General features: G+C 38.0%; 3 protein-coding genes across 4 annotated transcripts in view; all 3 read right to left on the bottom strand.

Annotated features, from left to right (window-relative positions):
* Nucleotides 1-169: 169 nt before the first annotated feature.
* On the bottom strand, nucleotides 170-981 carry LOC113492306 (cytochrome c oxidase assembly factor 4 homolog, mitochondrial). Its single transcript, XM_026869753.1, has 2 exons — nucleotides 778-981; nucleotides 170-410 (listed from the first exon to the last, which is right to left on the bottom strand). Exons 1-2 carry the CDS (start codon nucleotides 877-879, stop codon nucleotides 309-311), a joined length of 204 nt encoding a protein of 67 aa, XP_026725554.1. The 5' UTR covers nucleotides 880-981; the 3' UTR covers nucleotides 170-308.
* Nucleotides 982-1,542: 561 nt separating this feature from the next.
* Nucleotides 1,543-14,047, bottom strand: LOC113492305 (translocon-associated protein subunit delta). Its single transcript, XM_026869752.1, has 3 exons — nucleotides 13,677-14,047; nucleotides 8,327-8,483; nucleotides 1,543-1,699 (listed from the first exon to the last, which is right to left on the bottom strand). Exons 1-3 carry the CDS (start codon nucleotides 13,920-13,922, stop codon nucleotides 1,599-1,601), a joined length of 504 nt encoding a protein of 167 aa, XP_026725553.1. The 5' UTR covers nucleotides 13,923-14,047; the 3' UTR covers nucleotides 1,543-1,598.
* Nucleotides 14,048-15,043: 996 nt separating this feature from the next.
* LOC113492304 (LIM domain-binding protein 2) overlaps nucleotides 15,044-22,169 on the bottom strand; it is a 40,055-nt gene continuing 32,929 nt past the window's right edge. For both annotated transcript variants that reach the window (XM_026869750.1, XM_026869749.1), the window contains 3 exons: nucleotides 21,441-21,564; nucleotides 20,154-20,272; nucleotides 15,044-19,500 (listed from right to left, as the gene is read on the bottom strand). In XM_026869750.1, the coding sequence (XP_026725551.1) occupies nucleotides 19,342-19,500; nucleotides 20,154-20,272; nucleotides 21,441-21,564 (402 nt within the window). In that variant the 3' untranslated portion in view covers nucleotides 15,044-19,341. The remainder of the gene's footprint in view (nucleotides 19,501-20,153; nucleotides 20,273-21,440; nucleotides 21,565-22,169) is intronic.

Raw genomic sequence — 22,169 nt, 5'->3', positions numbered from 1 at the left:
AGAAACTGCACAGCAGTATTAGTGGAACGAGATAGTCTTTAAAATAAAGATAATCAACAGCACACACAGTTTAAAAAAATAACATGACACATAAAAAAACACAGTAGACTGTTAACAAATCTATATAAATATTTAGTTGCACTAGGAACAACAATTAAATAACATGAAAGACATTTGGTAACTATTATTTTATTTAAGTAATCTCCATAAACACACCTTTAAAAATAAATAGGTTCTATGAAGTCATTTTAAAAAGCCTTCATTAAAAGATATAACAACAACTAAATATAACATTAAAACTAATACATTCAACTCTTTTCTTCAAGTTTCTTATGTTTATTGATGCAATCTCTAAAATCATTGACTGCTGTTTGGCATTTTCTCCAGTCCTTGGTCTCAGCTATGCACTCCTGAAAAAAAAAATAGTTTTTAAAAATATTGAAGAACAGAGCAGAATTCGGTCACATACAATATGCATATCTAAACTGGTGGCTTAAGAGCGAAAACAGCTGACTACACATATTTATAAATAAGAAGCACACAAATAATATTTCTGTTCAACAGAGGACTGGTTTGAGGAGGCTTGAAATAGGGAATTGTGCAATGATTGGAGGTGGCCTTTGCCTTGCCCAGCTTTGGGATACCAAATAAGAAAGAGACACTATTAGGAATTATAACATAGGTAATCAATATTATTTAAACAATAAATTATTACGAGATAGTATAGAGATAAGAAATCTCTAGCGTATGTTTATGTTTTATCTTCTTCCAGCTTACCTGCACTTTATAGTGTAATTCCAAACAGCCAGTTTTCTTCAGCATATTTTCTACGGGGTCGTCATCGCCATCCACGGGCTTCTCTCGTGGTTTGACCGTCATTTTAATTTATTTCTTCGACACTCCTTAGCGCAAATAATTGAACATAGATCAAAACAATAAATAACCTACAAAAGTGACGTGAGCTGAGTTACTCAGCTGATAAAATTGATGTGTTATGCTATATGTATTATCTATGTGTTATGCTGTCAAATTTAAAATACCAAGTTCGGTATCGAACGCCGTATTGTGACAATGTATTTGCAATTTGAATGGGTTGTTACCACGTTTTGTTATAACATCTGATTTCAATTTATTGTGTTTAAGGGGGTTGATTGGGTTAAAAGAGTGATAAACTGTAATTTAGTTTTAAAAACGATGAGACAAAAAACCTTATCTTAAACTTTACTTTATCTAATTATTTTAATTTATTTAGTTTTCAAATGATTTTGGAACTAGATGAAATAATGTTTCAAATATCAATCTAAGCGAGGGTATGACAGCAAGCCACAGCTAAAATAGTTAGATTGGTGAGATACTAAATAACTATAATTAAAAAGATCACCAGACATATCTCTAGGTAATGACGTTACAATGGGATGACAACAAAATAGTATAATGCCTCTGGCTTAGAGCCCCTAAGTTTGAAAATTATATTTTTACGTTACTGGCTCTTGTTTTATTTGGTAAATAAAATCTATTAACAAAGAAGGAATAAAACGCGAATGAAAATAACTTAACTTTCTTTATTTAAATATAAAAATAAACAGTTAAACTAAGATCTAGGCTAGGATGTTGCTCTTGTTGCGTAGCGCGGTGTAGGCGACGAGGATGGAGAGGGCGGTCGCCAGGATCTCACTGTTCACCCAGGGACCGGAGTAGCCTGGAAACGGAAAATAATTATTATTTTAGTAACCGGTACAGATCTTGAGCACTCGGCGGAAGAGTGGGGATCGCTTTGCGCATCGTACACTCACTCATGATTAAATTCAATACTGTGAACGGTATTTATAAAAAAACTAGCTGACCCAGCAAACGTTGTTTTGCCTAATAAATTATTTCTAGTTGTATGTATTTTTAATGCCACATTATAAAAAAATGAACACAAAAATTGGTACAAAAAATAAAATATATTTTTTTTTAGTGTGAGCAACCCTTAACACTTAGGGGTAAGAGAAATAGATGTTGCTCTATTCTCAGTCCTACCCAATATGTATACAAAATTTCATAAAAATCGCTCGAACCGTTTCGGAGGAGTACGGTAACTAACATCGTGACACTGGAATTTTATATATTAGAAGAAGATGAAGATTTTCAGAAATTCCGTATCGAGTTTCCCTTTTATTCAACATAAATTTTAAATGTCTAAGGGCTGATTTTTCAATCGCCAGATAACTTTTATTCGACGAATACGTTTGACATTTTGACAGCTTTAGTATAGAAAATATGTCAAACGGCCATATTTATTCCTCAGATAAAAGTTATCTGGACTTCCGGTTTGTGTTTGGTGACTGACACATGTGGAGTTTGTTTCTATTAGGCTTTTAAGCTATAGAAAGTTATTTTCGGTGTGTTCTGTGATTATTTGTGCTGTCTGTGTGCGTTTTGTTTGTTTTGTGTTTGTTTAAGTGTCACATAGAAGGTAACAAGCCCCTTTTTTACACCTTTTATGCGTGCAACGCTCGTCCACCATGGAAGTGGATGACAGGCCTCCGGGCCGGCCCCCAGATCCCGATGAACCCTCGCAACCTGACCCAATCAATCCTACCCAAACCGTTCCCAACATTCAATCCCAGGAGTTGTTTCCCCATACTCCGCTATTAACAGCGCCGTTATCCTCCTTTGAGGCAATAGAATCCCAGGTCTTACAAAAACGTAAACGTGCCATTAACGAGACTACTCCTGAAGGCAATCATGATGACGAAACAACATCTGGCAAGCGTGACAGGACTACTGCCCCGTCTCTAATTGCCAGATCAAAATACTCCAATACTGATGTCGCTCCATTTATCGTTTTTGCATCTTTGGTTGAGTCTGACCCTAAGTCGGGTACATCCATCCATCCTGTGAAATTTGGACAGATGTTGTTGAGACTGAAAGTAAAAAATATAACGCAGGATGGGATCAAAAAGATAGGCAGGAATCGGATCTCGGTGGAATTTAAGGGCCCAGAGGATGCTAATGCATTCCTGAACAACGCAGAAATTAAAGGCAAAGGATATAACACAATGATTCCTACTTTTAATATTACAAAAATGGGTGTAGTTAAGGGTGTCCCGGCTGATTGGACTGACCTGGAGTGCTCAGATAACCTTTCAACACCAGTAGGTTTCGGAAAAATTCTAAAAATTCGCCGGATGAATAGGAGAGTGCAGAATGAAGGCAAAACGGAGTGGATTCCAACCTCCACAGTTGTGTTAACGTTTGATGGTCGGACACTCCCTGAGCGGGTGTTTTGCTGTCACAACGCCCTTCCTGTAGAGCTATACCACTTCCCTACTGTTCAGTGTTACGGGTGCTGTAAATATGGTCACACTAAAACACAGTGCAGGTCCAAACCGAGGTGCTACCGCTGTGGGGCGGAGCACTTTGGAGACAGTTGCACTGTTGATGAACCAAGCTGTTTGTACTGTGAAGGTCGTCACAATGCAAATAGTCAGCAGTGCCCGGAATACATCAGACAGAGGAATATTAAAGTAAGCATGTCGGAGAAAAACATCTCCTATTCAGAGGCAGCAAAACTATTTCCTCCAGTCAAGAAATCTTTCGCTGATGTTCTAGCATCAGCCCCCTCTATGGCCCATCCTCTACAACCTTTCCAAACTCCTCATCCTATGCACTCCCACCAGGCGTCCACAACTAAGTACTAAGTAAGACCCACGCCCCGCTGGCCCCTGGTTATAACCAACGGGCTCACCAGGAACTAATTAATAGTTACTCCTTCCCTCCCTCTCCCAATGGTAGTGCCCTAATGAACAAACCTCCACCCCCAAGTGAGAGTGCATCTACAATCGAACAGATTGTGATGCTCCTTACTACTCTCCTGTCCAACTATTCCCTACCGGACCACGTTGCCAACAACCTTGTAAAAGCCATCCAAATCCACCACATTCCATCTCCTGCAGTGGAACGCCAGGAGTGCCCTCCCAAAAAACATGAGATATCCCACCTTATTAACTTGTTCTCACCAGCAATATTTGCTATATCTGAGACGTGGTTAACTCCACGGCTCAATTTTAGAATTCCCGGGTATAGCACGCTCCGGGATGACCGTGCTGACGGTTATGGCGGAGCTGCGATGCTCGTGAATAACTCCCTATCTTACTCCCTTCTTTCCCTTCCTTCCCATGGAGATGAGATTAATGCTGTGGGTGTTAACCTTCTAGGCATTAATTTTATCTCTATTTATATCCCATCTCCTAACCCTCTGTGTTTAGAATTTGTTAAGAATATATGTGTTGTCTATAAACCCATCATAATTCTGGGCGATTTTAATTGCCATCATGCTCTTTGGGGATCCGACCATTATGACAGTCCGGGCTTGGATTTAGTGGATATGATGGATGAAGTGGGACTATGTGTCCTAAATAATGGGTCAGAAACTCGATTACCCAGACCAGGACAAAGTAAAAGCTGTGTAGATCTTACCCTTTGCTCGGCAAGTTTGATGGGACAATTGGAGTGGAAACGATTGGGGCTAACATATGGTAGTGACCATTACCCAATCTGTTCCACTCTGAGTAACAGAATGCTTCCACAAAGGGACAAAACTCCGCTTTTAAAATACAGGATCTCAGATGCTAAATGGGACTTGTATTCTCAAAATCTGGATAGCATGGTTACCGCTTTACCCAGGGTATCTTCTGAGAATCTGGACGCCTGTATGGGGCAATACTTGGGTTCTATTCTTTTGGCAGCTGACGGCTCTATCCCGATTAAAAATTCTGCCTCTGGTAGGCTCTCATCCCCGCCTTGGTGGGACCGTGAGTGCTCTGCCATGGTTAAATCCCGGAGGGAGGCGGAATTTAAATATGTTCGGGCTATGTCGGTGGCGAACCTGATTGAATATAACCGGATTGTTGCTCAGTCCAGGCGTCTATTTAGGAAAAAGAAGCGTGAAGGTTGGAAGAATTTCTGTGCATCCCTTACCCCCACAACCCCTCCATAGTCTGGAAAAAATTCAAAGGGTATAGTCGCGGCTGCTCAGACCAAAACCCCACCTCGATTCCCCATGACCTAGCCTTACCATTCCTCACAAAACTAGCCCCTCCCTTTGTTCCCCTTAGTGAGGAGTGTCCTATACTCCAACCCTCCCCCCCTTCCAGTGATCCTCTAGACACGCCATTTACAATCCGTGAATTAGAGACTGTTCTCAATCACGTTCGGGACTCGGCTCCAGGTATTGATGGCGTGCCTTACTCCTTCTTTAAAAATTCCGGAGAGCACAGCCGACTATATCTTTTATCCCTCCTCAACACCTGTTATTCCCTCTCATATATCCCTGACTCCTGGAAGACCCAACTCATCATCCCAATCTTAAAACCCGGTAAATCCCCTGATTGCGCAGACCACTACCGGCCCATTGCCTTGTCGCCGGTGATTGCTAAGGTATTTGAGCATCTCATTAAAAATCGGTTGGTATGGCTCATAGAAAGTCGCGGCCTTCTAGCGGAAAGTCAGTTTGGATTTCGCAGGGGATCTAGCACGATGGATAGCTTAGGCGTCTTACTGACAGATATCCGGATCGCTCTATCTAGGAATGAGTCAGTTCTTGCAGTGTTCCTCGACATTTCAGCTGCCTACGACAACGTCCTCCTTTCCGTACTCAGAAGTAGGTTACGTCAGCTGAGTATACCGTGTAAGATGCGACAAGCTATAGGTAGGTTACTGTCGGGACGTAAAGTTCAGCTCCATATCCCAGGTGAAAAGCCGGAACCTAGGACCGTTTGGCGTGGACTTCCCCAGGGTTCGGTACTTAGTCCCATCCTGTACAGCATTTATACTTCGGACCTACACACGTCTCTCAACGTCGACTGTCGGATCTTACAGTATGCGGATGACCTGTGCTTATATGTGTCGGGTTCATCCACGGAACGAGCAGCGGAATCCATGCAAATATCCCTCGACTCATTAAATCACTGGCTTATGTCCCATGGACTCAGTCTATCAGCCCCTAAGAGCTCCAGTGTAATTTTCACTCGGAAACGAGTTCGCCCAGATGTTCGCCTGGAAATCGAAGGATCTCCCATTACTGTTGTAGACCGGGTGAGATTTCTAGGAGTCATCTTGGACTCGAAGTTATCTGGAGCCTCCCATATTGAATATGTTTCCAATAAATGCGAGAGGAAGATAAACTTGTTGCGGGCTCTGGCTGGCGTTTGGTGGGGTGCTCACCCATTTACTCTTAAACTCATTTACAATGCCGTAATAAGGAGTTCATTAGATTATGGAACCTTCTGGCTGGAACCATGCAGTAAAACTGCAATGGCTAGGCTGGATTCCATTCAATCAAAGTCTCTCCGCATTGTTTTGGGTTGCATGAGGTCTACCCCGATTAACGCTCTGCAAGTCGAGAGTGGCGACCCTCCTCTTTCTCTCCGTAGGCAGTATCTTGCGGATAAGTTCATTTACAAGTCCTACTTTCTTTCTACCCACAAGATTCTGCCTAAACTGGCTACCTTGCACCACTTGTGCAATCAAAGTTCTTATTGGAGACATAAGGACATCCCTCTCTTTATAAATTCTTTCAGGAAAATAAGGATGGTCGAGGAGAACGCCCGTATTCGCCAGTGTACTAAATTACCCGTCTATACCTCCCCATATAATGTTTTAAATTTTGTTCCCCTAGTCTTCAACAACATAGGTATAAATAAGGAAACGGTACAGGCTAATGACAGGTTTTGTCAAATTATAAACGACAAATGGTCGGATTATGCTAGGTTCTATACCGATGCATCTAAATTATCCCCAGACGGCTGTACCGGTGTTTCAGTTTATATCCCCAACTCTCAAACCTTTCTCCAGTTCCAGTGCCCTCCAGAAACATCTGTTTTCACTGGAGAGTGCATTGGCATTTTCGAGGCATGTTTGTACATTTCATCACACAGCAATATTTCAAAAGCTGTTATTTTCTCTGACTCCAGTAGTGCCCTGGAGGCTATTGTCAAGAATCCCTTTAAGGATTTTCTGCGCAGTCCCATTATTTTTGACATTAAAAACCTTTTGCTTTCTTGCTCCAGTAAGGGCGTAGAGGTTATATTGGCATGGATTCCCGGACATAGGGGTATTACAGGCAACGAGTGTGCGGACGTTGCAGCTAAAGCTGCTGTTTCCAGCAGCTTCGCAGAACGGAAGCATTTTTCAATTGAAGTTTACGACTTGATCCATAGCGCAAAACCTGATCTCTTCGAGGCCTGGCAGTCTTATTGGTCTGAGACCAGTAAGGCCAAAGGCGGAGCATATGCAGCAATCCAGCCTACTATTCCGTCTAAACCATGGTTTTATAAATTCAAAAAGGTTCCAAAGACGGTTACGTCAGTAATATGTCGTATCCGTATTGGTCATTGCTGCACTCCAGTTTTCCTCCACAAAATTAAAGTCCGCGACAGCCCACTTTGTGAGTGTGGTCAGGACGAAGGTACGATCGACCACATGTTTCTAAATTGCCCCCTGCACAACACTTGCGCTTTGGATCGGGTCGTGACTCGGTTGGAAATTCAAAGGCCAGTGAACATCCGCCACCTCCTGTCCTTTTTCCCTAATCCCCAAATTATATGTGCGTTTTGTAGATTTGTTAAAGCTAACAATATCAAATTATAACTATGTAGTATATACGTGTAAATATCATCTATTGTAAGTATTAGCATAATATACTAACACCTATTTTGTGTTGTTTTAGATACCGGAATCCTGCCGAAAAGACTCTAGTAGTCCAGTCAGATTTTACAGTGCCCATGTGTGGTCATTACACGACACTGGCAGAAATTGGTAAAACAATTAGCAGATTGCCATAAAAAAAAAAAAAAAAAAGTTATCTGACGATTGAAAAATCGGGTCTAAATCAGCTACTCTGTTTGAGACATTCTCGTAATTTCTCATTCTTGTAACAGAGGCTGAAAATCAAGTGAGATATCCTCTTGTTACTACTGTTAGCACTAGCAGTATTTCTTTTTTTTTTAAACTCCTATTATATATTGTTACTTATACACTTACTAAATCAGAGGGGTCTCATTTTATGAAAACCAGCTAAAATTGTTAAAAACGATAATAAACAATAAGGTCATAAATTTTATGAGTGATTAACTGTTTTTATTAACTTTGTATATCTTTGTCCCATTTGTATTGGACCCTCTGTTTCAATTTGACTTGGACTCCAATGGTATTTGTTGTAAGTTTGTTTGCATGTTGTTGTTAGTCTATTTGTAAGGACCGATTCACACTTGAGCAGTTTTTTTTTACAACAACCTTATGTAAATGTACTGAAGCGCCTTTCTATCTTAACAAAACTTACTGCCGGGGTGGTTTAACTGGATAGCGATGAGAGGGGCGACGGTGGCGGCGGGGTCAGCGCGGCGGGCGCGGCGGAGGGAGGCCCAGCCCTCCTCGTCCAGAACGCGGATCTCGTGGGTACCGGAGCGGGCCTTCGCAGGCTCCTCGGTCCAGGATACCTGGGAAATACAATTGTCAAGTTAAATTTTGTGTTTTATTGTTAAATTTGTATCAAAATAATATTACTTGTATACTATAGTGTCATTAGTACTGAAATGAAACGTTAAATATATTTTTAATCTGTGCCGAGCACTCTGTAGTTTTATTAGGTTATGGGCCCAGACCCGCTTAAAATAGTAATTTGTTGTGGAAATACTGTGAAAAATGGCTGGCAGTTATATTATTAATGTTCCGAAGCTCCGAGGTCGAGATAATTACGATGAGTGGGCATTCGCGGCCGAGAATTTCTTGATTTTGGAAGGCGTCGACATCATCAAGCAAGAAGCCGGCAATGGCGGCAATGCAGTCACCGTCGACGAACAAAAGGCAAAAGCAAAATTAGTGATGACAATAGATTCGTCGTTATTCGTACATATCAAGAATGAAAAAACTGCTTTGGACATATGGAAAAAACTCAAGACGCTATTCGACGATTCTGGTTTCACCCGAAGAATTAGCTTGTTACGAAATTTGATTTCCATACGCCTCGAGAGCAGCGAATCAATGACGGCATACATTACGCAGATCATAGATACGGCGCAAAAATTAAGAGGAACGGGTTTCGACATTAATGAAGAATGGATAGGATCGCTATTGTTGGCAGGATTGCCGGAAAAATTTTCGCCCATGATTATGGCGATCGAACATTCTGGGTTAGCCATATCTGCTGACGTCATAAAAACAAAATTGTTGGACATGAGCGATAATGTTGGCAGCAGTGAGTCCGAAAGCGCATTTTTAGCGTCTAAAGGTTGGCAGCGCCGTAAAGGAAATAAAGTTGTCAAAACTGTTGATACGTCAAACCGACCTGTCAAAGTGATTAAATGCTATAAATGTAAACAAACCGGTCACTTTAAAAACCAATGTCCGCAAACAAAGGAAAAACAAGTAAATGCGTTCAGTGCAGTATTTCTTAATGGCAGTTTTGATAAGCATGAATGGTACATTGACTCTGGTGCCAGTAGTCACATGATGATCAGCCAAGACAACATAAAAAATGTGTCATGTAACCTCACTACAAAGGAGATTATAGTTGCAAACAGATCAACTATGCCTGTATTGTGCTCTGGAGATACACAAATTACGACTGTTGTGAACAACAAGGAATTTGATATTGTTGTCAAAGATGTGTTGTGTATTCCCACACTCACCACCAACTTATTGTCTATCAGTCAGCTGATAAAGCATGGTAACAAAGTCAGTTTTCATCAGGAATGTTGTTACATCAGAAATCAGCAGAATGAACTGATTGGCATAGCACAGTTGGTAAATGGGGTCTACAAGTTAAACACCAGGTCAGTATGTTTGTTCACGGCTTCAGCAACAACAACCTCAAACGTAATTTGGCACAGAAGACTTGGACATATAAATAGCAAAGACATGAATGACATGAGAGAGGGTGCTGTTGATGGCTTAGAATTTGACAAAAAAGCTGAGATCAGCAAGTTCAATTGCACAGTATGCTGCGAAGCCAAACAAACCAGACTGCCATTTCCACATAGCAGTAATAGAAGTATGCATGTCCTCGATTTGATTCATGCAGATGTGTGTGGGCCGATGGAAACCAAATCACTCGGCTCATCCAGATATTTCTTGCTATTTGTGGATGATTATAGTAGAATGTCATTTGTCTATTTTTTGCAGAATAAAAGTGGAGTCCACTCCTGTTTTAAAGAATTCAAGATTATGGTTGAAAATCAGATGAATTGCAGTATAAAAGTTCTAAGGACAGACAATGGCACAGAATTTTGCTCAAATGAAATGAAGAACTATTTAAAACAACATGGCATAATACATCAGCGCACCAACCCATATACCCCAGAACAAAATGGGATGTGTGAAAGATTTAACCGCACTATTGTGGAGAGAGCCAGATGCTTACTTTATGATGCCAAGTTTGAGAAGAAGTTTTGGGCAGAAGCAGTTCACACAGCTGTGTACTTAAAAAATAGAACAGTTGCTTCTGGGTTGAATCAAAAAACTCCCTATGAACTTTGGACTGGCTGCAAGCCAAATGTCAGTCATCTAAGGTTGTTTGGAAGCACAGTTATGGCTCACATCCCTAAACAAAAAAGGCTGAAATGGGATAAAAAGGCAGAAAAGCATTACTTAGTTGGGTATGCTGATAATATAAAGGGGTACAGGCTGTACAATCCCAGTACCAAAAAGGTGATAACATGCAGGGATGTCACTGTCATGGAGCAGGATAATTCAGAAATAGTGCAAGCAACAATAATTGAAAGCAATGTGTCCTCATCAGACAGTTTTGGTCAGAATAAAGATCCTGATGGCTCAGACTCTGAAGTGTCAACTGGTACAGTGAAAAGTAACAATAATGACAGTACTTACATAGAAGAATCTCACTCACACAGTAGTTCAGATGAATTTTTTGACAGTATACCAACAAAGGAGTTAAAGGATTTAATTGAGTGTGATAAACCAGATAAAGCTGTTAGAAAAAGGAAAAAACCTGACAGATATGGTTATAGTAGTATGTGTGTTGAAACAGGATTAAATTTATGTGCAGACCAGCTGATAACATATGAAGAGGCTGTAAATGGACCAGAATCAGAGGAATGGTGTAAAGCTATGCAGGAGGAACTAAAATCATTCGAAGATAATGAAGCTTGGGATGTGGTGAACAGGCCAGAGCAAGCTACAGTGGTTGAATGTAAGTGGGTGTTTAAGAAAAAAGTAGATTGCGATAATAATGTGAGATATCGTGCTCGTTTAGTCGCCAAAGGATTCTCCCAAAAGGCAGGAATAGACTATACAGAAACATTTTCCCCAGTTGTCCGTCATTCAACATTAAGATTGTTGTTTGCATTAAGTGTCAAATATAACTTAGATATTACTCATTTCGATGTAACCACAGCATTTTTAAATGGATATTTAAAAGAAAATGTATACATGAGCTTACCTCAGAACCTTGAATGTAGTAATAAAGAAAACAAAGTGTTAAAGTTGAAACGTGCTATCTATGGGCTAAAACAGTCTGCTAGGGCATGGTATAAACGCGTAGAAGATTGTCTACATGATTTAGATTATAAAAAATCAGAATATGAACCCTGTTTATTCATGAAACTTAATAATAATGCTAGGATATATGTGGCTTTGTTTGTAGATGACTTCTTTGTTTTTTCTGATAGTCAAAAGGAAACTGAATCTCTTAAAAAACAATTACAAAGTAAATTTAAGTTGAAAGACTTGGGAAAGATAAGACAATGTTTAGGTATGAGGGTTAGAAGGGAAAACAATGAAATTTTTGTAGACCAGGAACAATTTGTTGATCATTTGTTGAATAAGTTTAATATGAGAAATTGTAATCCAGCCAGTACACCGATGGAAGTAAATTTGAAGCTTGGAAAGGGTGATAATAATTGTTCTAAACAATACCCCTACCAGCAGTTAATAGGAAGTTTGCTCTATTTGTCCATGTTAACCCGACCTGATATATTTTTTGCTGTTTGTTACCTTAGCCAGTTTAATAACAATCATAGTGAAACTCATTGGAAGCATGTAAAGCGTATTTTAAAGTATTTGCAAAAAACTAAACATTTTGGTTTGAAATATGTAAAAGATGATTTAGATCTGATAGGTTATGCCAATGCAGATTGGGCATCAGATTGTGTTGACCGCAAATCCTATACAGGTTTCATGTTTAAAATGTCTGGTAGTGTAGTTTCATTTGAATGCAAAAAGCAGTCAACAATAGCGCTGTCAAGCACAGAAGCTGAGTATATGGCCATATGTGAAGCAAGTAAGGAAGCCATATACCTTAAGAACTTGTTATTTGAGTTGAAATGTAGAAATGATTTGCCTGTATTGTTATATAATGACAACCAGGGTGCGCAATTGTTAACTAAACAATCTGTATTCCATAAAAGAAGCAAACATATAGATATTAGATTTCATTTTGTCAGAACAGCAGTTGAAAATAATTGTATTAAAATAGAGTACTTAAATACCAATTCTATGCCTGCAGATATATTTACAAAAAGTTTGAGTTGTCAAAAGCATAATAATTTTGTTGGACAGTTAGGTATAACTTCCATGTAAATTTGTTTCATTTATGTTTATTTTTTGTATTTTTTCAATATCCGTGTTCAAATTATTTTGATATGGGAGCATGTTAAATTTGTATCAAAATAATATTACTTGTATACTATAGTGTCATTAGTACTGAAATGAAACGTTAAATATATTTTTAATCTGTGCCGAGCACTCTGTAGTTTTATTATTTATGGTATAGAGAAAGGTTTCATGTCATGGGAATGTTAACTAAAGTTACTTCACGCAAGAGAAGGAATTGTAAGGATTGTTTATTTAATAATGGATAATGTTCTGAAATGTAAACAAAAATATTTGTGGTTTAAATCATTTTTTCTATTAAGACAGGTAACAAAATTAAAAATTAGTTGTTTGATAGTAGTAATTCATAAAAACAGCATTGCATATTGATAATATGCATTGATAATGTCCAATACATATTGATAATATGCAATGGGTGCATCCAAGAAAATCTATTCAAATTGCTGCAGCAGTTTAGGAGGAGTGACATACACAGAGACAGTAGAATTATATAAATATAATAAAAAACTAGTATTGGTAAAAGAATTAAATAGTTTCTTGAAGTAAAACATTAATAAGGCTATATCACATTGGACGAGCCACTATTGTTTGTACAACTGTTTCAATGTTAGCACAGTTGTTATCAATTTTCTCATTTTCAACCATTAATTATAACATTAACATGTCACATTGTTGACATAAATTAATTGAGTTTTAAACACCTTTATAAGTCATAATTATTTATTATGCTCACGTAACTTTATAGCATTGTTTGCTACTGGAATCAAATAAGAATGTTCTTGTTATAAAAAAATTGCAACTAAATAGTACTTTCTAATATTTTTTAGTAATTTTGATCTGTAATGACCTAATTCTGAACTTTACCGTATGTTATTTGTAAATTGTTGAATGTTACTCATTCTTGATGTACTTTCACTTCTTTATTGACACGGAAGCTAAGTTATAAGTATAGATCTAGCAATATAAAGGGTTCTTTTATTGTAGAATATCTATTTACAAGGTTACTAACGTTTCAAGACACAGTTATGAAAGATTATAAATTACGTAGAGGTTAAATTTACCTGGTATTTGTTATCTCCGATACGGGCTGCAGTCAAGGGTTTTCCTTCAACTTCTGCGTACAGAGCGTAGTTCTCAGGTAAAGGATTGTCACATTTCAGCGTAAATTCAGTAATATACGCGATTTGCGAGACTACTGTGGCATCTAAACTGGTGAAAGATGAAGCTTCTACTTGAGGGTTTGTGCAGCCTTGTGCGAAGGCTACAGCCGCGAGGGCGGACAAACAGATCACGTATTTCATTACCATCTTGCTGTCTGATTAAAAGTTTGTGACTAAATAAACTAACTTAATTTATTATTTGTGACTGAACTGCTCCGCGGGTCCACGTATAGAAAATTGTTGGAAGGCGTTCGGAATACTTCTTGAAAGTTACAAAATTATAATGTCACGAACATTCAAGTATTAAAAACATTATTGTATTTGATAGGCTTAAAGACGATTTAAATAATTCCATTATATGGACGGACCAAAGTAAATAAATATTTAAACTTTATTTTATTATACGCGTGAAATTATTATTTGAAAGTCACTCTAATAAGAAGACTATTCATTTCAAATTATATATTCGGAACGCACTTTCTAAACGTCAGCGGTGACGTGTGACGAAAATGCCAAGTGGTTGTTCACCTTTCATCTGCGTTCGTAGCGCACTTAAATATAAAGATGCGTTCGTTTGTTATTTTCAAAATGTCTAGAAGTATTAGATAAAAAAAATACAAAGATTAATCCTTGTGTCGCGGGGGCTTTCACAAACATTCAAGTCACATGCACAATTTAAAGACACCCAGACTCATTTGTGGAGCACACAAATGATTGTCGTACGCGTGAATCGAACCCGCGACACGATGTGCGCAGTGGTTGGTGGCCTCATAAAAAATGATATCTATATGTTACCTTTAGCATGTTCAACGGTCTATACGACGCAGAGCGATATCTTAATTGCAATTTATTAATAAACAGTATGAAGTATGAAGACCATATCATTGCCACGTTGACCTTTAAAAACTCGAACAAGACCTCAAAAGCTCAGTTTATACATTGTGTTTCAATCCTTCTAGACTACTCTAAAGCTAGATTATTCTGCGACTGCACAGGTAGCCCTGTGACAAACCCACTGTGCGTGAGGTGTCAGGGTTCTATCCCCGCTTCTGTTTTTGAGTGATCCAAACATTATTGCTTGTTCTGAGTCTGGACGTCTTTACAAATGTGACTTTTGTTTGTTAAACATCTTGCGACACTAAGATTTAAATTCCTAACTAAAAGTGCCATTTGTTTTTTTATAATCCCATTTCACCCAACAATATTTTAAGGTCAAAATTTTACAGTAACCAGGCAAAAGGTAAAAGGTACAAAAATAAAAGTCATAATGATAATTTATCCGTAAAGGCCTATATTTATTGATTTATTTATATTTGTTGACATAATCCTTGTTTGCCCGTCGAGAGCCAGTAACCACTGCACGTTCCGCACCGCTTAGCCATACAATACCACAAACACACAGATACAAATTAAAACTATAACGGATGGTGTCACAATGACATTTGACAGTTGACAGCTGACAGCTAAACTAGCGACAACTGCTTGTGCGGTTAAGTTTGATTCTTTACCCTGGTACTTATTATACAAGATTTAAACGGACTCGGGTTATATAAAAAACATCGTTTTTTTGAGAAAACTTTAACAAAAATGACGTTCATATACAAATGTTTGTATTTTTGTATAAAACTTCATTTTTTTGAGATATTGAAATACTCAGAAACGATTTTTTTTATATCAATTCAGAGCTCTATCAAATCACTTTGTATAATTAATATATTACAATTTCAAAAAGCAAGGCTTAACGGCCCGTCTGACATTTTTATATTACATTCGTGTACATTACAAACTGTACCCTTTTTGATAAAACCTTCTTATTAAAAATTTACAAAAATGCCTGAGGCATTCGCTACCGGTCAACCACAGGATGAGGCAGAGATATCAAGAAATAATAGCATTGCAGGCTTTAAAGAACTACAAATATGAGTACAACTTATTTGAATTAAAGGAAATAAATACCACAGGGGATTGCCACGTACTTAATACAGTGTGGAAGAGGGATGGCGCTATATACAATGTATTGCGCCGTCATACTTCCACAATTACAATAATATTACATTAAAACATGATAGATATCCAAGAACATATAAATTCATCTTGCAGAGTTTTGTATGTATAAATTGATCTTTAGAACGCTATAGATATATGTGACAAGAAAATCTCCAGAATGCGACTGTCACAAATACTTTAGACCTGTAGCACTCACACACTAGAAACTTTCCTTTGACATATCACAGTGGTGTTAAGATTAAATTAGTATGACAAATACATATAAGACATCTGCTCTATAAGTTAATATTATAAAATGGAGAAAAAAAATAACTGTAAGTATGTGAATTAGAAGTTGTTTCATATCAAAAAGGTTACAAGCAAGTAATAATATTACACGCAGACATTCTCAGATATTCCTTTAAAAGAAATATTGAAGTAATAACAAGATAAAAACACTCAATTTTCCTAATTAGAAACATTTATTATTACAAATAAAAAAACAATCTTGATATTGCTCCAATATTTTTGGAAAAGACCGAGGTTTTTTATAATACAATTGTTGTTTAAAATTTACAAACTCATTTCGTATCAGTACAATCAATAAGGGCACTAAATATACTAATTTTCTTGTAAACGGCGTTCCCAATCATTCACTCATTCGTTCTTCCATTCAATTCATTCTAACTTCGCTCGCCGCCATATTTTTACATACTTTTTTTTACAAATCATTTGAGAATTCGACGAAGACGTAACTTGAGATGGAATAACAACAACGTATTTATACTTATATTAGATAATTTATTAGTTATGGACTGTCAACGAAATATAAAATATACAGCTATCGTGAAAGTATAATAATTTTGTAGGATAGTGAACGCGAACGTTATTCATTTCTTGAAGTGTAACGCACACACAATACACAGGCGACATATTTAAAACAATTAATCTAGTCAAAAATGGCCCAGAAGAACACCTAGAGGAAACTGGGACACAAGGAAATTCAAGGGTGTGTTGGATCACGTCAGAGGTCTACGGGCGGTTTAAACTCTGGACACCAGGTTGTTACATCAACCATACGATAGGACCTAGGCGTTTTTGCTCACAAACCTCGTGAGGTGGCTAAAAACTGTCCAGTTAAGTATGCAAGTTGTGTATACCTATAATGTATGACCCAACCAGAGTCCTTAATAATGAGCTGACGCAGCGACGGGGTCCTAAACTAATATAAATCGTATTTCATTAAATGAAAATTAATTATTATAACGTTTGTTGTCGAAATATGAACATCTAAGTTAGTTAACAAAAACCCCAGTATTCGAGTAAAAGAACAGCGCGTCCACACAAAATTATTACACTTTCTAGAAAGCATTTTTAAAATAATTAATTTATATATTTGTTGTAATTCCATCTCAAGTCGTATTACATTTTGTATTATGATTTGAAGCCATTAAAAACTTGCGAATCGAGATATAAACCATTTTCTTTGGACCTCTTTCTCAAAGTAAACTGCCCTGTTGAATAATAAATACTTAAAGACCTAAATCCATTAGACAAGTTACATTACTCCTCGCTCTAACGCTGACGAATCACTCAAATGTATTGAACTGACAAGTCAAAGTCACGTCACTTGTTAAAAAGGAATGTCATTACTATACATTTGAAGTTTTCTCTCGTAATGAGATGTAACTTTATCTAAGCCCTCAGATATATTAATACACACACGTCCTAAAAATATTATAAACTCGAAAATTTGTGTGTATGGATGTTCGTTCCTCTTTCACGCAAAAACCACCGAACGGATTTGCAAGAAACTTGTACGCAGATAGTTTATAACCAGGATTAACACATAAGATAGATTTTATCCCGATTTTATGTTCCCGTGGGGTCATTTTCGCTAGTAATGATATTAATTTAATATTTTTTGGTCCGCCACCACTCTTATAGACCTGAATGTGATAAAGAGTTTTCGAAAGAGAGATAATATCCTTGTCTTAATGGTCTATACCCCAATTCGCGTGCTTTTAATGGCCCCTATTCAAGTCTAAGTCCTTTTTTAATCATTGTTTGTTTTATACACAAGTGACCTATTGACGAATTGTTATTTTTGTTCACTGTCTTGTAAATAACAGATGTGTTTGAAACCTGTAGTGCTATCAACGTGTCGTGTAGGAGCCAGCGGTTATATGCAACAAAACAGTCGGCAGACAGTCCTGCAACTGTCGTCCAACTAGATACTGTTGGACGGCGAAGTGTAGATCTCGTGACGGAGAAAACACCCCTTCTACGCTAAGTAAAATTCCTATAATTATAATAAAACACTTAAATGTATTTAAATGACATTTTTCGATAAGTCATGTGACTTTGACCTGTCATTTAAATACATTTCACAATTGTAGAAGAGTTACTTAGGTAGAAAGGCTGTTTCGTTAAAGACAGGTAGTATTTATAATACAATTTTTTTAAATAGATATGAACAACTTTCTACAAGAATTAAAATAATCTATTCTGGAATAAATTTTGGTCCATTTATATAATACATCATTAGTTGATAATGATATTAGACAACGCCATCTAGTCTCAAACTAAGCAAAGCTTGTATAAATACTAGACCACTGATAAATTTACCGTTTCTAAATATAAACACCAGTTAATTACAACAAGACGCATAACAAATGATCGTGCTCATCACACAAACATTCATCCTGGGTGGGAATCGAACTTAGACCATTTAATTACCTAAACAAATGGAATATAATAGAAAGTTGTTCATACCGATTAAGTAGGTATTTTAAATATAGCAGAAAATATAGGAGAATTCATCCAAATTTACGACTACCTCAAAATCGTGTAATTGTGGAAGAGAGATGGCAATAAAATGCATATATTGTTGTCTCCCTTTCACACCTACAAGACTTATAAAGGCTGTATTTAACACAAGAACATGACAATAATATTATGCTGTGTTATTTACACTAATAAAGGATTATAACAGCATGATATTATATGTACGTTATTATTTATGTAGTTTTTAGGGTCCCGTGCGCAAAGGGTTAAATCGGAATCGTGTTATTAAAGCTCTGCTGTCTGTATGAATCTGTATGATAGTCATTGGGTTGTATTTCATAAACCGTGATAGTTAAAAAGTTGTAATTTTTACAGATGATGTATTTCTGTTGCTGTTATAACACGAAGTAAATAAAATCAAAATTGAATTTAAGCAACGGTTCAACTCACAATAATTGGAAGAATTCTACCACTTGAGACCTCTAGAATGACAATTCAGTCATTCCATCGACAGTGCGTCTGACAGTATTAGTCGAAATAGTACTTACTCGCAGTATTTAGATTAATTGTACCACTTAAGACCTCTAAGAATCACGATTCCTACACTTTGCCGTCAGTATGTGTCTCTCGTTAGTACACTCGCAGTATTTGGATGAATTCTTTTACTTTAGCCACCTCAAACATCGCAAGTCCTACACTCCGCCGTCAGTTTATCTGTCAGTATCTGTCTCTCGCAGTATCAGGATGAACATTTTCCCTAGCCACCGGTAGCGTGTCGGCCGCCAGTCCCCGGTCAGTGGTTGGGCGGCGTCTTGGCGGGCTCGTCGGGCGGCGCGTTGTTCCAGTCGGGCTCGCCCTCGTACTGCGTGTTCTCGAGCCGCGTGATGAGCCGCTCGTCCTCGTCGCCGAACTCGCCGCCCATCAGCGACGGCTCGCCTACTACCATCACGTCCTGGAAAAATACCAAATACAGTTACAGGCTAAGCTATAACCGCTTCAGTGAATCGATCACAGGTTACTCCGTAGATGGGTGACCATGTTTCGGAAGGCACGTTAAATTGTGGGTCCCAGCAGTTATTCCTACATCTTTAACAGGTAGTCAGAAGCTTGAAAAGTCTGACAACCAGTCCAACCAAGGCGTATCGTGTTGCCCAGGTAACTGGGTTGAGGAGGTCAGATAGGCAGTCGCTCCTTGTAAAACACTGGTACTTAGCTAAAACCGGTTAGGCTGGTAGCCGAACCGGCTAGGCTGATGATGAGTTTATTGCATTTGTAGATTATACTGAGATGGATCCTTCTTACATTAATTAATAAGTTCGTCTTGTAACATAATAATGTGTGATGTTATTTGATATTTTTCGGTAAGATTTTATTTATGTGTAACAAAAATAAATGGTTTATTATTGAATAGCAGCAGGAGATAGATCTTGATGGCGTGCAATTGTTGAGACCTATGTCTAGTGGTCGAATATCAAAGTTACAATTTAAAATATAGTTTAATATATATTAAAGTTAAAAACAAGGCCTACGCCTTTAACAAAGGCCGGGTCTCCTCCCATGAAGTTATCGTGTACATAAAGCCATACAAATAATCTAGGTATATACCTGTGAGGCCAGGCTGAAGTTAGGTCCGGGAGATCGTTTCTTGGCGGGCGCGGGCGGCGCGGCGTTGGGTCCGCCGCTGCCCTTGCGCTTGCGGCGCTTGCTGGCGGGACGCTGCGACTCTGGAATGTTATGGTGAACAGTTAGTACTTAATACTGATAGGGTGACTAACTGACTAGGTATGCGATATGTAGAGTAAAGTAATTTGGTTGCTTAAGGGAATGCTTATAAAGCAGATAATGCGTATTATCATTTTGTGATTTATTTCGCAAAAAGAATATGTCATCAATTGAACATTTATTCTTATTATTTGCAACTCTTTTGAGTTCATATCAAATATGATGTTAAATAGCTATCGTTTAATACGATCAGAAAGTGTTACTAATCGTATTAAAATGTTTTTAATTAAAACAGAGAACCGAATTAGGTTCACTGTTCTTTCTTCAGAATCGGATCATCAAACAGAACCAGAACCTTTAGGGTCTGAACCGACGGACTGCATTTCAATTGCAAACCAACTGTGCGGTCGCTTTAACGGTTGGATTGCAGTTCTATTGCAGTCGTGTCAAAACTTGAACTGCACTGTTTAAGTTTTGCACTTTAAACTGCAAATTTGCAGTTGAAATGCGGTACGTCTGTTTAGACGCACACAATAACACAACAACAACAAACGAAAATTCTAAGACTCAGAGAAGCTGACTTCAGATTCGTGATCGATGCTCAGATTGATCATGAGACTCTAGATTTAACGAATTTTTTGATAGAATATTTTAATAAATTTTTATTAACAGAAACTTTAATTGCTTTGTAATTATTACAGCTGTTATTTAATATCGTTAACATAGAAGTTAACTATACATATTTGAAATTAAATATTTTGTATTACACTTGAATATATATTACTAGCTGTTTCCCGCGATTTCATTTACGAATATATAAGCCAAATCGGTTCCGACTTTCTCAAGTTTTAGCGAGACTAACGAACAGCAATTCATCTATATCTATACTAATATATAAAGCTGAAGAGTTTGTTTGTTTGTTTGAAGGCGCTAATCTCAGGAACTACTGGTCCAAATTGAACAATTATTTATGTGTTGATTAGACCATACATCGAGGAAAGCTTTAGGCTATAAACCATCACGCTGCGACTAATAGGAGCGAAGATACAATGGAAAATGTGAAAAAAACAGGGCAGGTATAAATCATAACTTATATCTTCTACCCACGGGTACGAAGTCGCGGGCAACAGCTAGTTTTTATAAATAAGAGAAGAGTATATTATTGTGTACCTGGCGGCGCGACCATCCGCTGCCACTTCTGGAAGAGCGTGGTCTTGAGGCAGTCGCGCGGCGACAGCGCGTACGCCTTGTGGCGGGACATCAACTCCTGCATCGGCTCCAGGATCACGCACAACTGCGGGACAGGCGGACATGCTCATTGTATATACGAGTACTAGTACTACGGTAGAATAGTTGTATAAGGCAGTATGCAATACCGCGTAGGACAAGCATTTGTGTGAACAAATGCTTAAGTCTGGGTGTCTTTAAGCGTGTGATATAAACACAAACGCGGTTGGATGTTTAAACAGACAAGATAAAAAGATTATATGATTATCCTCAGGCATTTTGTAAAATAATCGTGTTTAAGTATTTTTATGTAAGTAAACGCATGCGATTTCCTAAGAAAATACCATTTTTTTATTGATTTCGTTTGACAGTCGTTACAGGTAGTCAGAAGTTGGAAACTTTGACATACATATAAATTATACAGTATTTGTAAGTAAATAAAAAGATCTTAAAACTATATTAGTGACACTTCCTAGCACTACGTGTTTGTGCGTTCGGTCGGGATTTGTCCGCGGAAGGGACGGAAAACCACTCCTTGCGCACAGAAGTTATCGTTCAAGAGGAAGTGCAGGAAGCAGTTAGGGACGCGCAGCACTATCGCCCTGAGTTTGTGGTTCCGGCGCGACTCCAGCAGCTGCAGTCCCGGCGCGTCCTGCACTGTGGGCGCTGTCC

This window comes from Trichoplusia ni, chromosome 3 (genome assembly GCF_003590095.1).
Source record: "Trichoplusia ni isolate ovarian cell line Hi5 chromosome 3, tn1, whole genome shotgun sequence".
NCBI lineage: Eukaryota > Metazoa > Arthropoda > Insecta > Lepidoptera > Noctuidae > Trichoplusia > Trichoplusia ni.
The sequence above is the reverse complement of the archived record's forward strand: the minus strand, read 5'-3'. Positions and strand labels throughout refer to the sequence as shown.